The sequence below is a fragment of the Belonocnema kinseyi genome, chromosome 3, assembly GCF_010883055.1.
Source record: "Belonocnema kinseyi isolate 2016_QV_RU_SX_M_011 chromosome 3, B_treatae_v1, whole genome shotgun sequence".
Taxonomy (NCBI): Eukaryota; Metazoa; Arthropoda; class Insecta; order Hymenoptera; family Cynipidae; genus Belonocnema; species Belonocnema kinseyi.
Window position 1 is genome coordinate 158,274,567 of NC_046659.1, and position 25,295 is coordinate 158,299,861.

Sequence of the window (25,295 nt, forward strand, 5' to 3'; positions counted from 1 at the left end):
AATATTTGAAAACCATTTAATTCCTTGGAAGTCCTTCGGAATTTCTTGAAATTCATTAAAATCTTTGAAAGTTCCTCATAATCCTGTAAAATCCAATAATAATCTCTTAAAATCTCTCGAAATCTTTAAAATTACTCTGAATTCTTAAACAATTCCGGGAATATTTTGGAAATTTTTGGAATTCTTTAGGTTCCTCGAAACTTCCTAAAATCCATAAAAATCTTGTAGAATTTTTCCAAATTTTTGGGAAATTCTTTCAAATCTAAATCCCTGGAAATATTTCAAAACCATTGAAATCCTTAAAAGTCTTTCGGATTCTCTTGAAATCCATTAACATTTCTTGTAATCTCGTAAAATCCAAAATTCTATCGTAAAATCTCTCGAAACCTCTTAAATTACTCTGAATTCTTTAAGAATTTCGCGAAACCTCGTTTTTTCGAAATCTCGTAAAATCCTTTAAAATATTTGCAAGTCTTACGAAATCCATTAAGATTTTTTTCTTTTGATTGCGTAAAATCCTTTGAAATATTTGAAAGCCTTTGAAATCTTTCGGTATCTTTTAAGATTCTTTAAAATCGTTTGTAATCGCTTAAAATTCTTTAAACTCTTTCAAAATCTTTAAAAATATTTAGGGGTTCCTTAAAATTTAATAAAATCTCTAAAATTTGATTAAAATACCGTAAAATCTTTCGAAACACTTGGGAATTCCTTCTAATCCTTCGGAATTATGGTAAATTTTTGTAGAGTTTTTCGTATTAAAATCTAATAACAAATTAAAAATAAGAAAATATTTGTACTCTTACAATTATTTTAAATGAGAAAAAATGACATTTTTTTAAAGAATTCAATAATTTTTGTTAAAAAAAAATATATTATTTTAAGGTCCAAGGAAATTATAGCTTACTTCTTCAGTACGAACTTAAATCTTCAAAAATGTCAGCGTCTGACCATTTTTTGTTTCAAAAAGTCATTACAGTTTTTTATTTGCATAAGTAGCAATCTTTCAGCACTATACATTTTCGAATAAAAGAAATTTCTTTGTTCTATATACATTGTTTTTGGTTCCAATGAAAAAATTTCTTTATTTTGAAATTATTTTATTCGTTTTGAAGATATTTTGGTTTGATGAAAAAAAATTGTGTTGAAAAAACGTTTTTTTTTTTTTAAATCAGTAGAAATATTTTTGAAATCAGGAAAAATGAATCGATTCGATTTAAAGGATTGATAATAATCAATCAATTTGTACATAATCGAATCTAGATCGCCCATCCCTAGGTTGACATGTGATTTATATGAATATTTTTTAATTCCCACGAACTAATTGTTCCAAAATTCTTTAACGAATAGATATCCTCTGGATTATTCGTTGAAGAAAATTAAGGGCATGTATCAGAGTGTCAAGTGGTCAATTAAATTATATTCGGTGGCTTCATAATTTGAAAAACGAAAATATTGAGTTGAAATTTCAGGAAATGGTTCAAAATGTGTAAGGACACGTCTTGTCTGATCCATTTTAGATTTTCTTTTGTTTAAATCGTGGAATTTTATTAATTTTTCACTTACAATGTAACTGAGAACAGGGTTTTAGAGCCCTGGCTAAAATATTATTCATAAAATCGTATTATTTAAAGAAAATAAAAATTCAAATGGGCCCAGCCATGTCCTGATATATTTTGAACCATTTTTTTAAATTTCTGCAAAATATATTCATTTTTCGAACCATAGTGCCGCCGATTAATAAAATTTGATAATTGATCAGACAAGAGACTGTGTCGCATGCCCTTAATCGAAAAATAATTTTTTCAGTGTTGATAGCGAGTACGAGTAGTAACAGATGCTTATCTATTTATTTGTTGTTATATACATAATATACCGAATAGAAAAGAAATACAAAGTATCATCAGTGGAGTAATGAATAATTTATAATCGCTGTAATCACAAGATCCCTTTAAATGCTACATCACTATTTTATATAAAAAATGACAAAAAAAAAGTTAACAAGCAAATAAATTGTTGAATATTCCGAAAGAGTGTGGCAGTTTCTTTTTGTATTTTTATTTAGATCGTCTTGCCTTTTCGTTAGCAATTAGTTTTATCTTTGGGGAAATGTGATCATGCACAGGGAATCTCCACACTACCAATATCAGTGGTCATCCACAAAATACGTAAGGTTTTTTTTAAATTTTAAACCCCCTACCCCCACGCCCAATTTTTCAATTAAAAATATTGCATTATCAACAAAGTAGGCGAATTTTTAATCATATAGTTAATTTTTAAAAAATTAGTTTGCAGGAAAACAATAATTTTTCAACCAAAAAATAAACTTTCAACGATGAAGATTAATTTTTTAGAAAAAAGATGAGTTTTTAACTAAATACAAGAATTTGCAACCAGAAAGTTCAGTTTTCAGCCAAGTAGTTGATTTTTTAATCAATAATATGAATAATATGAATTTTTCAATAATATCAATTATAAAATTTGGGTTTTCCATTTGTTGTATTTTTTACAAAAAAAAAATGTTTTATAAATAAGGTGAATTTTCTACAAAAACATTTAACGTTGTAACCCGAAAATATGAATTAAAAAAAAACCCAACGAAATTCATGAATTTTTAATCAGAAAAGATGAAATATCAACGAAAAATGTAATAATTGAATTAAATATAAAAAATATTTTGATTACAATTTGAAGGGAAAAATAATTTTTAATGCAAAACAGATGCATGAAAAAATACATTTAAAAAATAACGATTTTTCAGCAATATCGTTGTATCCCCAAACAAAAAATGATTTTCATTTAAAAAGTTGGGATTTTAATTTTAAAAAATGAAATTTCTACCAAAAAAAATGAAGTTTTAATAAAAAAAAAAAAAGATTTTTCATTGAAGAAAGAAAAAAAATTCTTCGATAAATTATAATTTTAACTGAAAAATTATTTTTTAGGTTTATTTTTTGTTTTTTGTTTTTAAGATTATTAGTTTTCGACCAATTGTATTTTTAACCGAACAAGATTAAATAGTTGCAAAAACACTAATTTTCTACAGAATCAAGAATGGATAAAAAATTTTGTGAAATACCTTGAAATACAATTTATATTATTTCGTAACAAAATAGATGAATTTTTAACCATGTAGTTAATTAAAAAAATTAATTTGCAGGAAAACAATTATTTTTCGACGAAAAAATAAACTTTCAACGAAGAAGAATGATTTTTTTAGAAAAAGATGCACTTTAACTAAAGAAAAAGATGCTTTTTTAACAAAACACAAGAATTTTCAACCAGAAAGTTCAATTTTCAGTTAAAGAAATTAATTTTCAGCAAAAAAATGCAGTAAAGACGTTGAATTTTTTAACAAAGAAATGAATTTTTGACAATTTGGTTCAATTTAAACTAAGCAATTGTACTATATTAATTTAATTAAAATTTTAAACAATACAGAGAGATTAATTTTCAACTGAGATTATGAACCTTTATCAACAAGAAAATGAATTTTTAATTTTTTAATGCATGCTTAAAATATAATGAATTTTTATAATCTCTTGGTTAAAATTTTCATCATATTGTTAAATAAAATTCGTCTGTTTGTTTTGGACATTCAACATATTGGTTTAAAAATGCATTTTTTTATTTTAAATATGTTATCCTTTTTGGTCAAAAATGTATTTTTTTGGCTCTAAAATTAGAATATTTTCTATTTGAAATATTAACTATTGCATTTTTAGTGGAAAATCCAAGTACTTGATTAGAAATAAAATTATTTTGTTGAAGGCTTAACAATTTTTTTAGAAAGTAATCTTTTTTGGTTGAAAGTTCAACAGATAAAAAAAAATTTAATGAAAAAAAATTCTTTTGAAATATAAATTGTTCTGGTTCAGTGCCAAAAAAAGAGAAAAATAACACACAAAAAAATAACAAGAGAAAAATTGTGGAAAATCTTTTTTTCTGCAAATTGAACTATTTCGTTTAAATTTTTTGTTCGAAATTTTTTATTTAACTGAAAGTACAATTATCTGGTTATAAAATCATGCATTTTGTTGAAATTTCATCTTTTTCATTAAAAATCCAATTATTTTGTTTAAACATTATATTCTGGTTGAAGAATTTTTTACTGGAAGTTCACTTTGTTTAAAAATGTACATATTTAAATAAAAATTGGTCTTTTTGATAGGAAATCAATTTGCATGGTAGAAAATTTATTTTTAACCGAAACTTCATTTGTTTCGTTGAAAATGCAATACATAGATCCTTTTTTAAATAATTAAGAATATATTAAAGAACAATTTTAAAACTTTCTTTAACAACTAAGTGTAATATCTTTGAATCTATTTTTTTCTTTCATTTTTCTCATATAAATATCCCGCCGCCCCCCTGCCCCATGGCGTTTTACGTAATTTGTGAATGATCCCTCAAGCGCTACAATTTGAATTTTATTCAGCTCTATTAAATAATTCTAAATGTCGCTTTTTTTTTCTTGAAAAATGTCTTGCATGATGACAATTTTTGTTTTTCAATTAATGTTCTAGTTATTTCGAGCCTGTCTTCGGAGTTGATGTTTTTATTTTCCAGAAGCGACTTGTAGGTATTAATGCTGAATAACTCTCATTTTTGTAATCGTTTAACTTGGTAGTCGGTATTGCGGCTGATGAACAAAATTAAAATTATTAATCACCAATGTGCTAAAGGAAAAACTCATTCTTTTGATGTTTGATTCGAGCTGATAGGGTGCAAGCAAACTCGAATATCAAAAGCATGATGATAATTTTGGAATCTTGTTTTGAGAATCAAAGAGAATTGAGAGAAAGAAAAAATTGCTAGAGACAATTGAATTGGATAATTGGATAATTTTAATTTTGTTGGTCTAGCTGGTGGAGAGGCTGCATGAGGAGAAGAGGCTGGAACAAATAAGGAGAAAGGAGCGAACGGAAGCTTACTTATACATGACCGTCAATGTACTTCTCGAAGATAGTTTTGACGGTCACCAGGGCAACGATCTCTACGATCCGGAACATGCGCTTTATCGTGTATTTCGTGTGCGTAAGCAGGCTACTCTACACGAATTTCTCGAAGTACTCAGTGAAAGTTTGGTAAGTCATTTTTCTCCTTCATTATTTATTTCATTATTTCATCATTTTTAATATAAAATACAAATTTTCAATAACTATTCAATTTTTAGGTTTATTTCTTTTTAATCTTGTATAAATATCATTTTCCCAAAACTCTTAGAGAGATTCAGAAGAATTTTTTTGGAAAAATTAGAAATGTCGAATTGTCAATAAAAACAGATTCTTTTTTAACCAAAAAATATGAATTCGTCACCAAACATGTAATAGTTGATAACCTCAATCAAAACTGTTTTTAATTTACAGCTTAAAAATATTAATTTTCCACCAAAAAAGATTTTTTGCTAAAAAAAAGAAGACATTTCAATAAGCGTGTCAAATTTCAATCAAAAAGATTTATTTTCGACAAAGAATTAAATTAGACATTTAAAAATTTTTGTTAAGTACTATTTTAAACAAAAAACGGTAGATTTTAACCAATAAATACGAATTTTCATCAAAATACTGGAATTATCAACAAAAAGAGATTCATTTTAAATCAGACAGCTCCATTTGCAGCATGAAAATATAAATTTTCAACAAAATAGTTGAATATCTCACCAAAAGAGATTTTTTGATAAAAAAAAGGAAAGACATTTCAATAAAAATGTTAAATTTCAATCAAAAAGGTTTATTTTCAACAAAGAATTAAATTAGAAATTTAAAAATATCTGTAAAGTACTATTTTAAACAAAAAGCGGTAAAGTTTAACCAATAAATACGAATTTTCATTAAAATACTGGAATTATCAACAGAAAGAGATTAATTTTAAACCAGATAATTGCATTTTCAGCTTGAAAATATGAATTTTTCACCCAAAAAGATTTTTTAGTAAGAATGAAAAGAAGTTTCTACACAATTTTTTTATTTAATATTAATAAAGGGTAGATTTTCAACAAAGAAGGAAATGAAAATACAAATAAAAATCATCGCAGTTGAATTTTCAACTAAAAAATACAAATTCTTAACAAAAAATGTAATATTTGATACTTTAACAAAAAATAGTTTGTTTTTAAATAAGAAAACAGTGGAATTCTCAACAAAAACAGATTAATTTTAAATCAGACAATTGCATTTTCAGCATGAAAATATAAATTTTCAACAAAATAGTGAAATTTTCCATTAATTAGTTGAATTTTTCACTCCAAAAAATTGTTTGCTAAAGAAAGAAAAGACATTATAATAAAAATGGTAAATTTCAATTAAAAAGGTTGATTTTCGACAAAGAATTAAATTATAAATTCAAAAATTTTAGCAAAGCACTGTTTCAAACAAAAAACGGTTGAATTTAACTAATAAATAAGAATTTTCAATAAAATACTGGAATTATTAACAGCAAGAGAATAATTTTAAATCAGATAATTGCATTTTCAGCTTGAAAATATGAATTTTCCATAAAAAATTGGAATTTTCAACAGATAATGGAATGAAAATTTAGAAAAATTCAAAGCAGTTGAATTTTCAACTAAAAAATATGAATTCTCAACAAAAAATGTACTGTTTAATGCTTTAACCAAAAATATTTGGATTGTAACTTAGAAAAATGCATTTTCAGCATGAAAATATACATTTTCAACAAAAAGTTAATTTTCAATCAAATGGTGGAATTGTCCAACAAAATAGTTGAGTTTTCTATCGAAAAAGGTTTTTTAGTCAAGAAATAAAAGAAATTTGAAGAACATTTTTTTATTTTTAATTGAATGGTTGTTTTTCAACAAAGCATGAAATAAATTTTCTTTAATTCAATTTAAAAAAAGTTAAATTCAACCAATAAATACGAATTTTTGACAAAGTACTGGAATTCTCAACAAAAACAAATTAATTTTAAACTTGAAAATTGCATTTTCAGCTTGAAAATATAAATTTTCACAACAAAAAGTTAATTTTTAATGAAATAGTGGAATTTTCCAACAGAAAAGAGATTTGGTGAAGGAGGAAGTCACATTTCAACCAAGTTTTAAAATTTTTAATTTAAAAGTTTGATTTTTAACTCGAAATGCAATAAAAATATAAAAAATTTGTAGTAAAAAAATCATTTGCAACCAAAGATATTGATTTTTAACGAAATTATTTGAACACACTTGTTCAAATTTCAGCCAAGTAGTTGAATTTTCAATCAATAATATGAATTCTCCACAGCAAAATCTAAGTTTTCAACCAGTTGTATTTTTTACCAAGAAATATCAAATACTTAATAAAAATGTAAATTTTCTACAAAACCATTTAACTTTTTAATCCGAAAATACGAATTAAACAAAAATTACAACGAAATTTACGAATTTTTGACCAAAATAGATGAAATCTCAAAGAAAAATGTAATAATTGAATTGAATTATTTTGATTAAAATTTAAAGCGAAATATTATTTTTTAATGCAAAATAGAGGCATAAAAAAATACTTAAAAAGAACATATTTACAGCAATATCGTTGAATTCTCAAACAAAAAATGATTTTAATTTTATTTTAAAAAATTGGAATTTTAAATTAAAAAGTTGGAATTTTAATTTAAAAAAATGAAATTTCTATCAAAAGAAATGAATTTTTAACAAAAAAAAAAAAAAGAAAGACTTTTCACTCAGAAAGAAAAAAAATCTTCGGTAAATTATGAATTTTCATAAAAAAGTTAATTTTTAGCCAAATATGTCATTTTTCTACCAAAAAAAAAAGAAGGAATTTTCAAATAAAATGATAAATTTTCAACGAAAAATGTAATAGATGATATTTCAGTCTAAATATCTTAAACAAAAGATATGAATTTTAAACTAAAAAGATTAATGTTTAAGAAATTTATTTTATTGTTAACCCACAGTTTTTTTTTATCAAGAATGGACAAAGAAAATACTTGAAAAATGTTAAAAATCCTCTAAATTGTTCCATCTCTTGAAATTCATTGGTATATTTTTAAATTACTTAAAATATTAAAAATCTTTTGGATTTTTTTTTATTTGTTCTTATCCCTTGAATTTTGTGAAATACCTTGTAATCTTTAAAATCCTGAGGCATCCCTTAAAATTTAATTCTCTAGAAGTCTCTTAAACTCTTCGGAAATCCTACAAAATTATTTGAAATGCCTTGCAATTTTTTGAATCATTAAAAATTCCTTGGAATCTTTTTAAACAAGTTAAAATATTAAAAATCCTTTAGAATTACTAGAAATCCCTTGAAATAAAATTAACTTTATTCCCTAAAATTCTCTAGAATTTTTAAGTTGAAATCTCATTGAATCCCTTTAAAAATTTAGGAGTCGTAAAAATATATTAAAGTAAGTAAAAATTATGTGAATATATAAATCAAAAGTCGTTTGAAATTTCGTAAAATTCCTTGAAATCCATCGGATCCTGTGAAATCACTTTAAATAATTTGAAGTCCTATGTTAAATAAATAAATAAGTCATTCATTTGTAGTTTCTCTTTTTCTCCATAAATTATTTTAATATAGGAAGGTTCGTTATTTCTAAACTAATTTTACTCAAATTATTTTTCTAGAATTGCTAAAAAAATTCCTTTCTGTTTTTTCTTCGAAAATTGATGTAAAAAGTTTTTAAGAAAGTTTTTAAAATTATTTGATAAATTTGCGAAAGTCTTTTAAAGTTTGAAAATATTTTTAATATATTAAAATGTTCTAAAATTCCGAAATATTGTTTAAACTCACTTAAATTATTTCTAAAGTCTTGAGAAAATTTTTTCATTCTTTTTAAACCGTTAAAAATTCTTTAAAAAACTTCTAAACTTTTTGTTCGAAATCATCAAAAATGTACATTGTTTAAAATTTTTTTAAATCTTCTAAAGTCCAACATTATTTTTGTATCGTTTATGGATGGAGGAGGAATTTTGGATGTTAATTTTTTTTTAATCTAATTTTTTAATTTAATTTTTTTATTGATATTTTTATTGGAAGGGAGGAATTTTTGTCTGAATTATAAAGCGAATTTTGCTTGTTTAAAAAATGTTACGTTATGTAATTGAAGCATTTTTAAACATATTAGAATATTCAATTTAAAAATAATATTGACCAGGAATAATTTTTTTAAATCCGAAAATTACCAAAAAATGTTCAACTTTCACTAAAAGACATCATTACTAATTTTTTCATTTTCTAGGATGCATTCATTAATATTTTACATATTTTAAAATTAAAAAAAAAATTATATTTAACCAGATATTCAGTAAATAAAAGACTCTATCCATTTAAAATCAATCAGATTCTATACTTCAAGTCCCAAAATTAAAAAAATTTTAAAAGTCCTTTAGTTTTGGATCATCTTTTAAAATTTTATTTTTTCTGAAAACATTTTTAGAAATACCCAATAGAGCAAATCCGTGTTTGGCCATTCAGTCTGCGATCGAACCAGACCTGTCGACCAACTTTAATCGAATTGGAGGCGGACCTACAAAAACCAATTTCCGAATGTGCGGAAAGTGTAAATCCGTGGAACGTTTTTGTGGAACTCGTTCCACCAGATTCCGATTTGAAAACACTACCCGCTTTTGACAAGGACACGGATGTCTTATTATTTTTCAAATTATACGACCCCAAAAACAAAAAGATTCACTACTGCGGTCATCACTACATGCCAGTCACGGCCAAAGTTCGTAAGTAAACTTGAAATGTTTTCAATTATTATAAAAGCAGAATCGCTACAAGCCCTGGAAAATTTCTGGAATTATTTTTAGTACTTTATGGCAAATTTTCGAATTGACAGGAATTTTTTTTTGTTCACTAATAAAAATATGATTTTAATTCTATAATTTTTTAAAGTTATGTATTAGTGAAATTTTGGAATTTAATTATTTATTGGAAAGGCATTTATGTTCTCTGGTGGAAATTGTTTCAATGAATTTGTACAAAAACTTTTAAAATAAAAATTTGTGCAAAAAGAGTTGAGATTCTTGTTTGGAAGAGTGAAGTTTTTAAGGAATTCTAATCCTGAGATGAAACAAAGTATTTTCAAAAAAAAAAAAAAAAAATATTGCATTTTTCGAAAGAATTCTAATTCTGACTTGGAACGTGGCATTTAAAAATTTACATAAATTCTGAGTTGGAACATGGCATTTTAAAATATTAACAAATTCTGAGCTAGTACTAGAAATTTTTCAAGAGAATTGAAATTCTGGTTTGCAATAGGGATTTTTTTTAAAGGAATTATAATTCTGAGTTGAAACAGATTATTTTCAAACAGAATTAAAATTCTGGATTCAAACAGGGAATTTCGAAATTTAAATTAATTCTAAGCTGGAAGTGGAAATTAAAAAATTTTAATAAATTCTGAGGTGGAACAGAAAGTTTTGAAATTGTAACAAATTTCGTGCTAGGAATGGAAATTTTCTAAAAGAATTAAAATTCCGGTTTGAAGCAGAATTAAATTTTTGTTTGGAACAGGGAATTTTTCAATAGAACTATAATTTCAGCTTGGAACAGGGAATTTTTAAATTTAAATAAATTCTGAGTTGAAAAATGGAATCTTAAAACTGTAACAAATTATGAGCTATTACTGAAATTTCTCGAAAAAAATGTGAAAAAGTCCATCCTGGACAGGGATTTTTAAGAAGAATTCTAATTCTGGCTTGGAAGAGGGAATTTTTGAAAATAAATCTAATTCTGGCTTGGAACAGGGAATTTTACAATTTAAATTAATTCTGAGTTGAAAAGTGAAATTTTAAAATTCAAAAAAATGTCGAGCTAGAACAGAATTTTGAAAATTTAATCAATTCTGAACTAGAACTGGAAATTCTCGAAAAGAATTTAAATTCCGGTTTGAAACAAGGATTTTTTCAGAAAAATTCTAATACTGGGTTCAAATCGGGTATTTTCGAAAAGAATTAAATTTTTTTTGGTACAGGGAATTTTTCAAAAGAATTATAACTCCGGCTTGGAACAGGGAATTTTGAAATTTAAATAAATTCTGAGTTGGAAAATGGAATCTTAAAACTTTAACAAATTATGAGCTATTACTGAAATTTCTCGACAAAAAATTTAAAAAGTCCATTCTGGAATAAGGATTTTTTCAGAAGATTTCTAATTCTGGCTTGGAAGAGGGAATTTTTTAAAATAAATATAATTCTGGTTTGGAATAGGATATTTTGTAATTTAAATAAATTTTAGTTTGTAACAGTGAAATGATTAAAAAGAATTGAAATTCTGGAATGGAACAGGGAATTTTTCAATAGAATTATAATTCTGGCTTGGAATAGGGAATTTTACAATTTAAATAAATTCTGAGTTGAAATAGAGTATTTTCGAAAAGAATAAAAAATTTTGTTTGGAACAGGGAACTTTTCCAAAGAATTCGAAATTTGAGACAAAACAAAAATTTAGAAGAGAATTAAAATTCCATTTGGAAAAGGAGATTTTTCAATAGAATTATACTTTCAGCTTGGAACAGGGAATTTCGGTATTTTAATAAATTCTTAGGTGTCACTGGAAATTCTGGAAATGATTAAAAATTCCTTTTGAGAACAGGGATTTTTTAAGAAGATTACTAATTCTGGATTGAAACAGGGAATTTTTGAAAATAATTATAATTCTAGTTTGAAATTGGACATTTTGAAATTTACATAAATTTTGGTTTGGAAACAATGAAATTCTTAAAAAGAATTGAAATTAATGGAACAGGGAATTTTCCGATAGAATTATAATTCGGGCTTGGAACAGGGAATTTTACAATTTTAATATTTATAAATTTACAAATTTAATAAATTCTGAGCTAGAACTGGAAATTCTCGAAAAGAATTAAAGTTCCGGTTTGAAAGAGAGGCTTCTTCAAACGAATTCAGATTCTGAGTTAAAACAGAGAATTTCAGAAGAGAATTAAAATTCTGCTTTGGAACAGAAGATTTTTGAATAGAATTGTAATTCTGACATGGAACAGAGAAATTCGGAATTTAAGTAAATTCTGATCTAGAATCTGACATTCTTAGAAAAAAAAATTCTATATTTGAAAAGGGAATTTTTCGAAATAACTATAATTGAGTTGAAAGGAGATATCTTTGAAAATAATTTAAATTCTGACTTTGAACGGAAATTTTCCAAATTTAAATAAATTCTTAGCTGGAAAATGGAATTTTAAAATTGTAACCAAATCTCAGCTAGATTTGGACATTTCCGAAATGAATTAAAATTCTGGATTGGAACAGGGAATTTTTCTAATGAATACTAATTAAGAGTTGGAAGGCGTATTTTTCATTGGAATTTGTAGTTTTATATGCCGAATTATGACAAAAAATTTTCTACAATCTTTAAAAACGTTGTAGTTTTTCGTAAAAATATTTTCCAATTTTTGGAAAAATAGACTTGGAAAACCTGGAAAATTCACGGAATATTGAAAACGAACTTCTGCAGCAACTCTGAAATTATTTAAACAAAATATTAGTGTCGATTTTCCCAATGAAAATTTGGTTTAATTAATTTTCGTAGAGGAGCTGATACCGATTCTAAATGAAAGGGCTGGTTTTCCTCTCGACACGGAACTTGCCTTGTATGAAGAGATCAAGCCGAACATGGTCGAGAAAATAGAGAATCTGACCGAGCCTTTGGAGAAAGTTCTTGAGGAACTAATGGATGGTGATATTATAGTTTTCCAGAAAGAAGATCGAGATAATGAAATGTACGAACTACCAACGTGTCGAGATTACTTCAAGTAAGTTTAAAACACCCTTTTCAAGTGTTTTTTCTTGTTGTTATTATTATTAAAATAGGACAGGCTTCCTACTCACGAAAGATATACAAAATTTTGTTTGAATTAATAACCATATTCAAGGATTTTACAATCAAATTTAAATTTTATTTAAATTTGTACCATGAAGAAAATACGTGTCTAGTATTATATTCTCTTCTCAAAGTAAAAAACTCAATTTAATATTACGTTTTAACATTTTCATATTTATAAAGACTGGCCAAAATTATTTATAATAAAATGGTGACATTGTTCTATACTTATTCCAATTTTTTAATAAGTTTTACGTTTTTTTAATCGATTTAAATAATTAAAATTAAATCGTTTATAATGCGATAATTAATACTTGATTAAAGAAAAATTATACCTCGAAAATTTTTGGAATTTTCGGGGCATATTTTTTCAGATTGTAAGGGATTTCAATGATATCACATAATTTCTAGGAATTTTTGGATTAAAAAATATTTCACGGTATTTTAGAGAATGAAAAAAATTTCCAAAAATTTCATTTGTTTTTAAATACCTGAATTTTATAATATTTTAATTCTGACTTCGAATAGAGAATTTTCAAATGTAAATAAATTCTGACTTGAAAAAGGGCATTTTTTTATTTTAACAAATTCTGAGCTAAAACTTGAAATTCGAGAAAAGAAGTAAAATTCTGGGTTGGAAAATGAATAGAGTTTGTTTAAAATTCATCTTTTTGATTGAAAATTCATGTATTTGTTAAAAATTCATCTTCCTTGGTTCGAAATATAACTATTCGGACGAAAGTCGAAATACTTTGTAAAAAATTCAATTTTTTAGATTTAACTTTTTGGTAGAAAAATAATTTTCTTTATTGAAAATTTATATTTTTGGTTAAAAACTCAACTACTTGGTTGGAAGTTAAACTATTTTGTAAAAAATGAATTTTTTTGATGAAGATTCATATTTTTAGTTCATAATTTAACGGCTTGGCTATAAATTAACTTTTTTGGGGAAATTTAATCCTTTTTTGCATAAAGTTAATCTTTGTGCTTGAAAGTCCATCCGTGTATGTTGAAAATTCAACAATTTTTTTTATGATACATTATTTGAAACTAAATTTGAACTATTCCATTTTTGGTTGATGCAAATTCATATTTTCCAGTTGAAAACTCAATTGTTTTTTTTTTAATTGATCTTTTTTGGTTGGAAATGTAACGCTTTGTTTGAAAATTCTTTTTTTTTTGTTGAAGATACATTTTTTAAACTGACAATTTAACTATTCCATTTTAAGATAAAAAATTTTCTTTTATATTTTATAATTCACCTGTTTTGTAGAAAATTCGTATTTGTTTAAAAATGTATCTTTTTTAGTAAAAATTTTATTTTTTGTCAAAAAATGCAACTGTTTGGTTCAAAATTCTTTTCATCTTTTTGGTAGAAGGTAATCTTCTTAGTTGAAAATTCATATTTTTCATTAAAGATTCAACTATTTTGCTTTAAAATTTAACTATTTATTGGAATTTCATATTTTCGGTTTGAAAATACAACAGTTTGTTTTTTTAATTTGTTTTAAACTGAAAATTTAATTTCTAATTAAAAGCCTCTCATTTTTAGTTGAAAGTTCAACTTTTAGGGGGTTTCTTTTGGCTTGGGAATTCAACTATTTGGTTGAAGATGCAACGTTTTTGGTTGAATTTTAATCTTTTTTTCAAATATGACTATTTAATTGAAAAATTAATTTTTTGGTTAAAAGTTCAACTTTTTGTTTTGTTTTGAAAATCTTTTTTTTTAATGAATCTGTTTTGGTTTAAAATTTAAGTTGCTTTTTGAAAATTCCTCTATTTGATTAAAAATGTAACTATTTCGTAGAAAATAAACTTTTTTGTTGAAAATTCATGTCCAGTTGACAACTCAGTTGTTTTTGTAAAACAATTATTTTTTAGTTGAAAATTTGTTTGAAAATTCATGTATTGGGTTAAAAAAAATTATTTTTTTGTTGGTGAAAATAAATTTTTCTTTTATGGTTGAAAATTTACCTGTTTTGAAGAAAATTCTTTTTTGTTTGAAAATTCATCTCTTTTAGTAAAAAATTTAATTTTGTTGTTAAAAAAAATGCAACTCTTTGGTTAAAAATTATTTTCATCTTTTTGGTAGAAAGTTAATGTTCTTGGTTGAAAATTCATTTTTTTTAATTAAAGATTCAACTCTTTTTCTTGAAAGAAAAAGAGTTTTGTTTGAAAATTCATCTCTTTTAGTAAAAAATTTAATTTTGTTGTTAAAAAAAATGCAACTCTTTGGTTAAAAATTATTTTCATCTTTTTGGTAGAAAGTTAATGTTCTTGGTTGAAAATTCATTTTTTTAAATTAAAGATTCAACTCTTTTTCTTGAAAATTCAAGTAATTGTTTGAAAATTTAACTATTTGCTAGGAAATAAACTTTTTTGTTGAAAATTCATATTTCCATTATGAAAATGCAACTGGGTTGTAGAAAATTATTTTTATTTTTAAAATATATTTTTTAAACTCAAAATTAATTTTGTTTTCTAGTTAAAAAATGATTATTTTTAGTTGAAAATACAAGTTTTGAGGTTTCTTTGGCTTGGGAATTCAACTATTTGGTTGAAACTACAACTTTTTTGGTTGAATTTTAATCTTTTTTGCGTTTGGAAATTCGAACCTTTGGTTTACCGTTTAATTATTTTGTCAAAAGTTCAATTTTTTTGGGTTTAAAAGTGAACTGTTTTCAAAACTGTTATACTGTTTAGCTTAAAAACTGAACCTTTTTCTTGAAAATTCGAATGTTTTTATGACTTTTTATGACTTTCAAGAATTTATTCCCCTTTTATTATCCTCAATTTCGAGAATTTTGGCCTGTGAAGTCTGACTCATTTGATTTATATATATTTTTTTTGTTTTCAGGGACTTGTTCTACAGGGTTGAAGTAACATTCTGTGACAAAACGATTCAGAATGATCCGGGATTCACAGTGGAACTCTCTTTAAGAATGACGTACGAGCAGATGGCTAAAGCTGTGGCTCAGCGACTCGGAACGGATCCGTTCCTCCTGCAATTTTTTAAATGTCAAAAGTAAGTTTCCACTTTCTAGATTCGTCTTGAAAAATATTTGATGCATTTTTTATTCAATTTTCCAGGTAGTAGCTTTATAATACTGTATTTAACTATTTTGTTGTTAAAAACTTGTCAATTGTTGATGGAAAATTAATCTTCTTCATTAAAAATGTATTTTTGTTGTTGAAAATTCAATTATTCTAGTTAACGATTCCTTATTTTTAGTTGAAACTTCATCACATTGTTTGAAAATGGAACTATTTTTCCGAAAATTCGTTTTTTTTTGTTGTTGAAAATTATTGGTTCCTAGTTAAAATTGAAACAAGGATTTTGTTTTTAAAAATTTCTTTTTTTTTTTTATAGAAAATTGAATTTTTTGGTAGAAATTGATTTTTTTCTTTGAAAGTTATTCTCATAGTTAAAAAATGCTTCTTTCTGGTTTAAAATTCATATATTCTAGTTAAATATTCATCATTTTAGTTGAAAATTCATCTTTTAGGTTATGAATTAATTAAATTGGTTCAAAAATAAACTATTTTGTTGAACATTAATTTTTTTCGAAGAATTCATAATTTTAGATAAAAATGCATTGTTTTATTTCAAAACTAATTTTTTTGGTAAAATTCAACTATTCCATTTTTTGTTGAAAATTAATATTTTTTTCCATTTCAAAATTCGACTATTTCGTTGAAAATTTGTCTCCTTTTATTGAAAATATAACTATTTCGTTAAAATTAATGTATTTTGTTGGAAAATTGTATTTTTTGGTAGTAAGTAAATCTTTTTCCTTAAAAATTAATGCTATTGTTAAAAAATATATCTTTTTTTTTTTTAATTTAATTATTCTGGTTAAAAATTCATCATTGTAATTGAAAATTTATTATTTTGTTTGAAAATGTAACTATTTTTTTGAAAATTCATTTTTTTTTAATGATTTGTTTAAACTGAAAATTTAACTGATGGATTTGAATGATGCATCATTTTATTTAAAAATTCATCCCTTTGGTTGAACATTATTTTTTCTAATTAAAAATTTACTGCCATTTATGGTTGAAAATTGATTATTTGTTCAAAGTTCAACTATTTATTAAAAAATTGGTCTTTTTTATTTAAAAATTTATGAATTTTGTTTAAAGTGGTCTTTTTTGGTAAAAAATTAATATTTTTTATTAGGACAGTTGAAAAATGAACTATTTCGTTGAAAATTAATATTTTTTACTGAAAATTCATAATTTTATTGAAAAATTCACGTATTTTGTTTAAAAAAAATCTTTTTTTCTCAATAGAAAATTTAATTTTTTTGCTAGAAAGTGATTTTTTTTCAGAAATTTATTCTCATTGTTCAAAAAATTTTTTTGCTGAAAATTCAGGTATTTCAGTTAAATATTGATCATTTTAGATGAAATTTCTTCTTGAAGGTTAAAGATGAATTTAATTGGTTCAAAAATAAACTATTTTGTTGAAAATTAATTTTTTATTGCTCAAGATTAATTATTTTAATTAAAAAGTCATTGTTTTAGTTGAAAACTAATTTTTTTTTAATTCAACGTTTTCAGCTGAGGATTTATTATTTTAGTTGACAATCCATTTAAGATGAAAATTAATTTTTTGTAGTAAACATTTAAATGTTCCATTTTCTTTTAAAAATGAATATTTTTCTGCTTCAATATTCAACTATTTCGTTGAAATTTTATTCTCCTTTGATTGAAAAATCAACTATTTCGTTAAAATTCACTTATTTTGTTGAAAAAATGTATTTTTTGGTAGCAAATTAATATTTTTGTGTGAAAATTAATTTTATTGTCAAAAAATTGATCTTTTTGATTAAAAATAAAAGTATTTCAATTGAAAATGAATCTGCTATTTAAAAATTTCACTGTTCCAGTTGAAGATTCATAATTTTATTTAAAAACTCACGTATTTTCTTTTTAAAAAGCTTCTTTTTTTATAGACAATTAAATTTTTGTGAAAGAAAATGATTCTTTTCTTTGAAAATTATTCACATTTTAAAAAAATGCTGCTTTCTGTTTTAAAATTCAAATATTTCACTTGAATATTCATAATTTTACATGAAAATTCATCTTTAAGGTTGGACATGAATTTAATTGGTTTCAAAATAAAATATTTCGTTGAAAATTAATATTTATTACTGAAGATTTATAATTTTAATTAAGAATTCATTATTTTGCTTGGAAACCCATTTTTGTAAATCAACTTTTCCAGTTAAGTATGTATTATTTTAGTTGACAATCAATTAACTTGAAATATTTTTTTTTTCTACTAAAAATTTAACTTCCATTTTCTTCAAAAAATGAATATTTATTTCTGGTTCAAAATTAAACTATTTCGTTGAAAATTTGGTCTTCTTTAATTGAAAATTCAACTATTTTGTTGAAAAATTGAATTTAATTGGTTGAGAAATAAATTATTTCGTTGAAAATTAATATTTATTACTGAAGATTTATAATTTTAATTAAAACTTCATTATTTTAGTTAAAAACTCATTTTGTTGTTGTTTAAAATTCAACTATTCCAGTTGATGATTTATTATTTTATTTCAAAATCCATCAGTTAAGATGAAAATTAATTTTTTGTACTAAACATTTAAAGATTCCATTTTATTTTAAAAATACATATTTTGTTGAAAAATTGTATTTTTTTGGTAGAAAATATATATTTTTATTTGAAAATTAATCTTGTTGTTAAAAAATTTATCTTTTTGATTAAAAATTAAAGTATTTCCGTTGAAAATGTATCTGTTTAGTTGAAAATTTTATTATTCCAGTTGAAGATTCATAATTTTATTTGAAAATTCGCGTATTTTGTTTTTAAAAAACTTCTTTTTTTGATAGAAAATTAAATTTTTTTGATAGAAAATGTTTTTTTTTTTCTTTGAAAGTTATCCTCATTGTTCAAAAATTCTTCTTTTTGGTAGAAAATTAATTATTTTTGTCTGAAAATTATTCTTCTTGTTAAAATTTCATCTTTTTGATTAAAAATGTAAGTATTTCAGTTGAAAATTCATCTGTTTTGGTTAAAATTTCACTATTTCAGTTGAAGATTCATAATTTTATTTAAAAATTCACGTATTTTGTTTCTTAAAAAAAACTTCTTTTTATATAGAAAATTGAATTTTTTTGGTAGAAAAGGACTTTTTTTTTTAAAGTTATCCTCATTGTTCAAAAATGCTTCTTTCTGGTTTAAAATTTAAGTATTTCATTGAAAATTTGGTCTTCCTTGATTGAAAATTCAACTATTTCGTTAAAATTCAAGTGTTTAGTTGAAAAATTGTATTGTTTGGTAGCAAATTAATATTTAAAAAAAAAATTAATCTTTTTATTAAAAATTTAAGTATTTTAGTTGAAAATTCATTTGTTTAGGTTAAACTTTCACTATTACTGTTTAAAATTCATAATTTTATTTGAACATTAATATTTTTGTTGTTGCAATTTTTGCTCTGTTGTGTTAAAGGATGTTCAGATTGAACGTCATGATTTAAAATAAGTGCTTGAGTTTTGCGACAAATATGATTATGTTACGGAAAAGGACCGAGAATTTTAAATTGGCTTTAAAATAGCTACCGCGATTATGCATTTGAAAAAATGCGAAAACATTGAATTGTTTTCGCAATATGAATAAATGACACCTGAAAACCCCCTGGAATTGTCAGGGAATTTGTCTCCAGGATTTGTATTGCCATTAATTTACATAATTATTCAAACTTCTTTAAAAAAAAAAAAAAAAAACAGAATTCAACGAAAATATTTGGATCACAACGAACAAACAGAAACAAAATCCTATTGTAATCTGAAAAAAAAAATAATTTTCAGACAAACATAAAAAAGAGGAAAGAAAAATGCGAAAGCAACCAACCACATCTTCGCTTTTCCAATTTTGGTCTTTGGATTCTTGTTTTTGTTTTGTTTTGTTTTTTTTATCAGGAGTTTGCATCAATTTCATTATTGGACGTTAAATAGAATTTTTAATTTGGAATTTAATCTAATTTAAATTGATTAAATTTTGATTTTTTCATAATTATATTGTAAATAATTTTTAGTTACAAAGACTTGCCTGGCCATCCTCTGAAATGTACTTTTGATGGAACCCTGAAAGAACTTGTCGCTTACTGTAAGCCAAAGACAAAGAAAATCTTCTATCAGCAACTCAGCATTCGAGTGAACGAGCTCGAGAATAAGAAGCAGTTCAAATGCATCTGGGTGCCGCCGTCCCTGAAGGAAGAGAAGGAGATCATTCTCTATCCCAACAAGAATGGAACAGTGGCGACCCTCTTGGAGGAAGCGAAGAAACAGGTGGAGTTTTCGGAAAATGGATCGGGCAAACTGAGGTTACTCGAAATCAGCTGCAACAAACTCTCGCCTGGTCCCAAAGACGACGTGCCTCTCGAAAATTTGAATTCCGGCAATAACAAGATTTATAGGATAGAGGAGATCCCGAAGGACGAACTGACTTTGGCGGACGACGAAATGCTGGTCCCTGTTGCGCATTTCCACAAGGATGTATTTTCCACCTTTGGCATTCCTTTCCTCTTCAAAATCAAACATGTAAGTTTGAAAAGAGCCTTTTTCGAATTTTTTTTTATTCACTTTTTACTTTTTTTTTTTTTTTTTTAATTGTTTGCTGATTTTGCGATTTTTTCTTTCGCAGGGAGAACCGTTCTCGAAAATGAAGGAAAGGCTATTCAAGAAACTTGGAGTTCAAGAAAAAGAATTCGAGAAGGTAACTAACTTGTATTCTAGTTTGCAATTTCTTGACTTTAATTAAAAATGATTTCAATCTTGACTTCTATAATTTGGTGTTTTAAAAAAAAGTCTAGAGCTTTCAATTTTTCAAACTATTTGAACGTTTCTTTTTTTAAGAATTAAATAACTTTAAATTCTTAACCAACGTAGAAAACAAAGAAATGACAGTGAATTAGTTCTTTTTGACCGGGAATTTTACAAATTTGTAGAAGAAAAATCTGTACGTTCGATTTCAACAGTTTTTTAATAATTAGTTGAATTGTTGTGTTTTTCAATTATGCTATTATTTAGCTTACAATGCGTAATTCAAAATTTGTTTACTTAAAAAACTTTACGTTAAAAATTTTTATTTTTAAGCTTACATTTTTAATTTAAAGAATTTTAAAATGCTTTCTTTAAAGGCTTGAACAAATAAAAAATCAAAGCCTTTGATGTCGAAAATTTGGGATAAAAAAAATTTTATTTAATAATTCGTTTTTTTAAATTTAGCTGTACTTTAAGTAATAAAAAGTGAAAAAAAAAAACGATTTTAAATCAGTTCAAAATTTAAGAATGTTCAGATTGTAACTTTAAAACTTAAACGGTTTCAATTTGAAAGTCTTATTCATTAATCAAATGTGAACATGTGACTGAAAGTTTATAAACTATTTTCAACTTAAAAATAACAAGTAAATTGAAACCAAATATTTAAAAGTAAAGAATCTTTAACTGAATTGTTTAACATAGAAAGCCTGGAATCGTTAAACTTTCGAAGAGCCTTTAAACTTTGAACCTTACAATTTTAATTGTTGTTTTTGAAAAATGCTTAATTTGTAAGTAAAATTTCTAAATTTTGATGTATAATTTACAAATGAACCTTTTTAGAATTTTTTTAGTAATTTTAAGAGATATTTAGGAGTTTCAAAAAGATTGAAAATTATCCTGCAAATTTTAGAAAATTTTCTTAAAATGTTTTGGTATCTTTTTTGAAAATTTTGTTTAAATCTTTGAAAAACTTTTTAAATATTCTCTTAAAATAATTTTCCAAAATGAAAAATTACTTCTAATTTTCCTATGAATGTTAAGAAAATGTTTTTAATTCTTTTGGAACCTTTAACCATTCTTGAAAATAATCTAATTTTTTTGTTTAAAATCTGCAAAAATCTACATTTTGTTTTATATTAGGCTATCATTACAAGTTTTACATTAAGTTTGAATCTTTTCAAAACTTCTGCAAATCCCTTAAAATTACTCAAATTTTGCCTACAAATAATAAATGTTCCGGGAAAATTTGCAAAATAATGTTAAATTTAAAACAAATTCTAGATTTCTCAAGATTATGAAATAAAATTTTGAAGATTTCCAAGGATGTTTAAACTATTTAAAAAGAAAATAATTGAATTTCTAATTTAAGAAGTGTTTAGGTAAAATTTTTACAATTTTTCAATATTTAATGTTTCTAGCTTAAAATTCCTTAAAATTATATAATTTTGATAGTTTTGAAGTTCATTGATTGATTTTTTAATTTAGAGCATTGAGCTCAGTTTTTATTACCTCAAGTGAAAAAATTGTTATCTCTAGTGTTCCATTTTTTTAAATTTAATTGACCGTGAATCATGTTTTCGAACCGGGAAATGACCGGGAATAATAATTGATTTGCCAAAACGATTCTAAATTCGTTCAAAATTTGAGAATTTCCAGATTGTAACTGTTTGAATTCGAAAGTCTTTATACGAATTGAGATTAATATAATACCATTTATTCCGGTAACTTTATTTTTAAATAACAATTTTAATGATTTATCAACAAAATATTTTTATTTCAAAGTGTGTTAACATTTTTGTTTAGAACTTCTAAATCATTTTGAAAATCTCTTAAAATCTTTTTAAATTTTCTGTGACAATAATTTTTCAATATGAAAAATCATTTTCCATTTTCCTAGGAATCTTAAGAAAGTGTTTTTATTCCTTTTAAGCCTTTTACAATATTTAAAAAGTTTCTAAATTTTTTGGTACAAATCTGCAAATTCTAAATTTAATTTTGATATTTTTAAAAATTCTAAATATATCTTAAAATCACTCTAATTTTTTCTACAAATAATAAGTGTTCCTATTGTTATTTATGAATTCAAATTTTAAATATTTTTTTGTTCAATTTGCAGTATTTTCTAAAAGTTATAGGAAAAATTAAATTCAGTTACAAATATATTTAAACGTTTTGAAAAAATTTCAACAATGATTTTAATCTTGGAAAAATATAAAACCACTTCTAGATTTCTGAATATTTTCAAATAAATTTTTTAAGTTTTTGAAGGATGCTTATACTATTTAAAATGAAAATAATTTAACTTCTAATTTTAAAAAATTGTTAAGTTAAAAAATTTTATTTTTCATTTTTTAATTTGTCTAGCTTAAAATTACTTAAAAAAATATATAATTTTGAAATTTTTTAAAGTTCATTGCTTTATTCTTTAATTTAGGGTATTAAAAATTTTAACGTGGATTAATATTTTTGGAATTTAATCTGAATCTTTAAATTCTATAATTTATAAAAGTTCTAAATGTTACTACCTTCCATTTCATACGTATAAGTTTAATTTGTTGTTTATTATTTATCACTTTAAATGGAAAAAAATTTAGAATATTCAACATTTCTGTTAAAAAGTCATTTTTTGGTTGACGATCAAACTGATTTAGTTGCAATTTATTAAACTATTGTTGAACATTCGTGTTTTCTCTTGGCTAAAAATTACTGTTTAACTGAAAACTTAACTGTTCCATTTTTGGTTAAAAATTGACCTTTTTTAGTTGAAAATTTAGGTATGAGGTTGACAATTTGCCTTTTTAGGTAAACTATTAACCCGTTTCGTTGAAAAATCATGATTTTGGTTGAAAATTCAATTATTTCGTAAAAATTAATCTGCTCTGTATGATTAAAAATGGAATCATTTTCATTAAAAATGCTCTTTTTTGTTGAAAAATAATTTTTTTAACTGAAAATTTAACAATTTCATTTTTGATTGTAAATTTATATTTTTTAGTTGAAAATTCACCCATGTGGATTAAAACTTATGTATTGTCTTGAAAATTTTTATTTTTGATTTTAAATTTATTTTTTTATTTGAAAAGTCAACTAATTGTGGAAAATTCAAGTATTTTGTTAAAAATTTGTCTTTTTTGTAGAAAATGTATTTTCTTGCTTCAAAATTATTTTTTTTTTCATTGGAAAATTATTTTTTAACTGAAAATTTTACGATTTCATTTTTGATTGTAAATTTATCTTTTTTAGTTAAAATATCGACTACTTGGTTGAAAATTAATTTATTTTGTTAAAACTTTATCCCTGATAGAAAATTATTATTCTTGCATGAAAGTCCATTTTTTTCGAAATGTTATGTGATAAAATTAATTTTTGTTTTCAACTGAAAAATTACCTGTTCTATTTTTGACTGTAAATCTATATGTTTTTAGTTGAAAAGTCAACTAGATGTGGAAAATTCAAGTATTTTGTTAAAAAATTGTCTTTTTATTTTGCAGAAAATTAATCTATATTGTTAAAAATATAACTATTTGGTTAAAATCTGAACTATTTGGTTATAAATTCACTCTTTGGTTTGAGTCTTATCATTTCAGTTAAAAATTGAACTATTTGGATGAAAATTTCAGTGGGAAATTCAATTATATGGTAAAAATTAATCCGGTTCGTAGGACATTACAAAATTTGTTTTTAATCCTTTTTTCTTTAGTTGAACATTAAACTATTTTGGTGAAAATTCATGTGTTTTGTTAAAAATTTGTCTTTTTTGTAGAAAATGTATCTTTTTGCTTAAATTTTTTTTTTTAATTGGAAAATAATTTTTTAACTGAAAATTTAACGATTCCATTTTTTTATTGTAAATTTATCTTTTTAATGCTCTCTTATTATAAAAAATAATGATTTTAAACGGACAATAATTGAAACCTGTATGCCTTTTTGAATAGTAAATTCCAGATCTTACAGTACTGTGTGCTGGGTCAAATACAAAAAGAATTTATTTTACTGTGAAACTTAATAACTTGAAAAAAAATTTAAGTTTAAGTTTGCTGTGGTATCGATGAGCAAACCCCAGTTCATTGACACGCCCGACTACACCATCGACATTTCCGACTTTCGAACACATCAGAATCAGAGTGAGTTTTTCTTCTTTATTAATTTATTGTTTTTGTTTGAAGCACTTATATTTTATATTTATAACTGAATAATATTAGTTGAAAATTCATTATTTTAGTTGAAAATAAAACATATTTTTTTGAAAGTTGAATTCTTTTTTACAAAATTAATCTTTTTGGGTTAAATTTCAACTATTTCTTTAAAAAATCATGTTTTTTTTTGAGATCTCGTTTTTTTAGCAGAAAATTAATCTTCATGTTGGAAAATTCCAATATTTTAGTGAAAATTCATGTATAATGTTTAAAAATTTTTTTTTGTAGAAAATTGATCTTCTTGCTTGAAAATTCATCGTATTGATTAAAAATTGAATCATTTTAGTGAAACATTTATTCATTTAGCTTAAAAAATTTCTTTTTTTGTTTGAAAATAATTTTTTTAACTGAAAATTTGACCATTCAATTTTTGATTTAAAATTTATGTGTTGTCTTGAAAATTTGTATTTTTTATAGAAAATTAATTTTTTAAACTGAAAATTCGACTATATGGTTAAAAATTCATTTATTTTGTTAAACATTTGTCTCTGGTAGATAAATTTGT

At 23.9% G+C, this 25,295-nt stretch overlaps 1 protein-coding gene across 1 annotated transcript in view; it reads left to right on the plus strand.

The window, feature by feature from the left end:
* LOC117170321 (ubiquitin carboxyl-terminal hydrolase 7) overlaps window positions 1-25,295 on the plus strand; it is an 85,573-nt gene that overhangs the window by 54,679 nt on the left and 5,599 nt on the right. The window contains exons 12-18 of the mRNA XM_033357024.1: window positions 4,863-5,084; window positions 9,397-9,691; window positions 12,513-12,735; window positions 15,661-15,828; window positions 19,868-20,372; window positions 20,476-20,547; window positions 24,622-24,718. Of these exons, the coding sequence (XP_033212915.1) occupies window positions 4,863-5,084; window positions 9,397-9,691; window positions 12,513-12,735; window positions 15,661-15,828; window positions 19,868-20,372; window positions 20,476-20,547; window positions 24,622-24,718 (1,582 nt within the window). The remainder of the gene's footprint in view (window positions 1-4,862; window positions 5,085-9,396; window positions 9,692-12,512; window positions 12,736-15,660; window positions 15,829-19,867; window positions 20,373-20,475; window positions 20,548-24,621; window positions 24,719-25,295) is intronic.